We start from the raw sequence: 546 nt of genomic DNA, 5'->3' as shown, positions 1-546 counted from the left end.
CCATGAACGTGACGGGTGTTTAAAGCGTAGTTCCATTTTGGTAAACCCCTCATTATGTCGAACTTTTTCCTGACCTCAAAAAAAGCCTGGACAGCCGCTCCAGAATTAAATAACATTGCCACTCCAATGATTTTGAACGTTTCATTCATCTCAAACTCACCTATCAGCTCCGGATTGCTGCATTAGAAACTTGACTTCATTAGCCAGCCGGGTACAAAATGAAGCCGCAACTGTCGCGTCGTATTCCTTGGGCAACAACTGAGCACGCATTTTCAACAGAGAGTCCAAACGAGGCTGCATCACCCCTGGTCGGAAGTAGTACTCCGGTTCCAGCTGGTAGGTGGGTGGTCTGATTCGGACAGAAAGTGATGCCGAACTCAGTGTTGCTTTATTTTCGATGGTGGAGGGAGAGCGAACCCAAGAATTATTGGGGGAATTGAGTGGACGGAGGTAGTACGAGACTAGGATTTACTGTAAACAATCACACTTTGTGTTGCGCTAACTTTCTCGAAACAAACGGACGTAGAAAAGACAAAATTTAGACAC

The 546-nt window shown here is 45.8% G+C and overlaps 1 protein-coding gene across 1 annotated transcript; it reads right to left on the bottom strand.

The window, feature by feature from the left end:
• Nucleotides 1–160: 160 nt before the first annotated feature.
• T265_16255 (hypothetical protein) lies at nt 161–349 on the bottom strand (the record flags this gene model as incomplete). The annotated part of the gene is made up of 1 exon (XM_009179832.1): nt 161–349. A coding segment is annotated over one exon (138 nt), but the record flags the coding sequence as incomplete, so codon positions are not given.
• Between the last annotated feature and the right edge of the window lie 197 nt (nt 350–546).

Source organism: Opisthorchis viverrini (genome assembly GCF_000715545.1).
Source record: "Opisthorchis viverrini unplaced genomic scaffold opera_v5_9528, whole genome shotgun sequence".
Lineage (NCBI taxonomy): Eukaryota > Metazoa > Platyhelminthes > Trematoda > Opisthorchiida > Opisthorchiidae > Opisthorchis > Opisthorchis viverrini.
The sequence above is the reverse complement of the archived record's forward strand: the minus strand, read 5'-3'. Positions and strand labels throughout refer to the sequence as shown.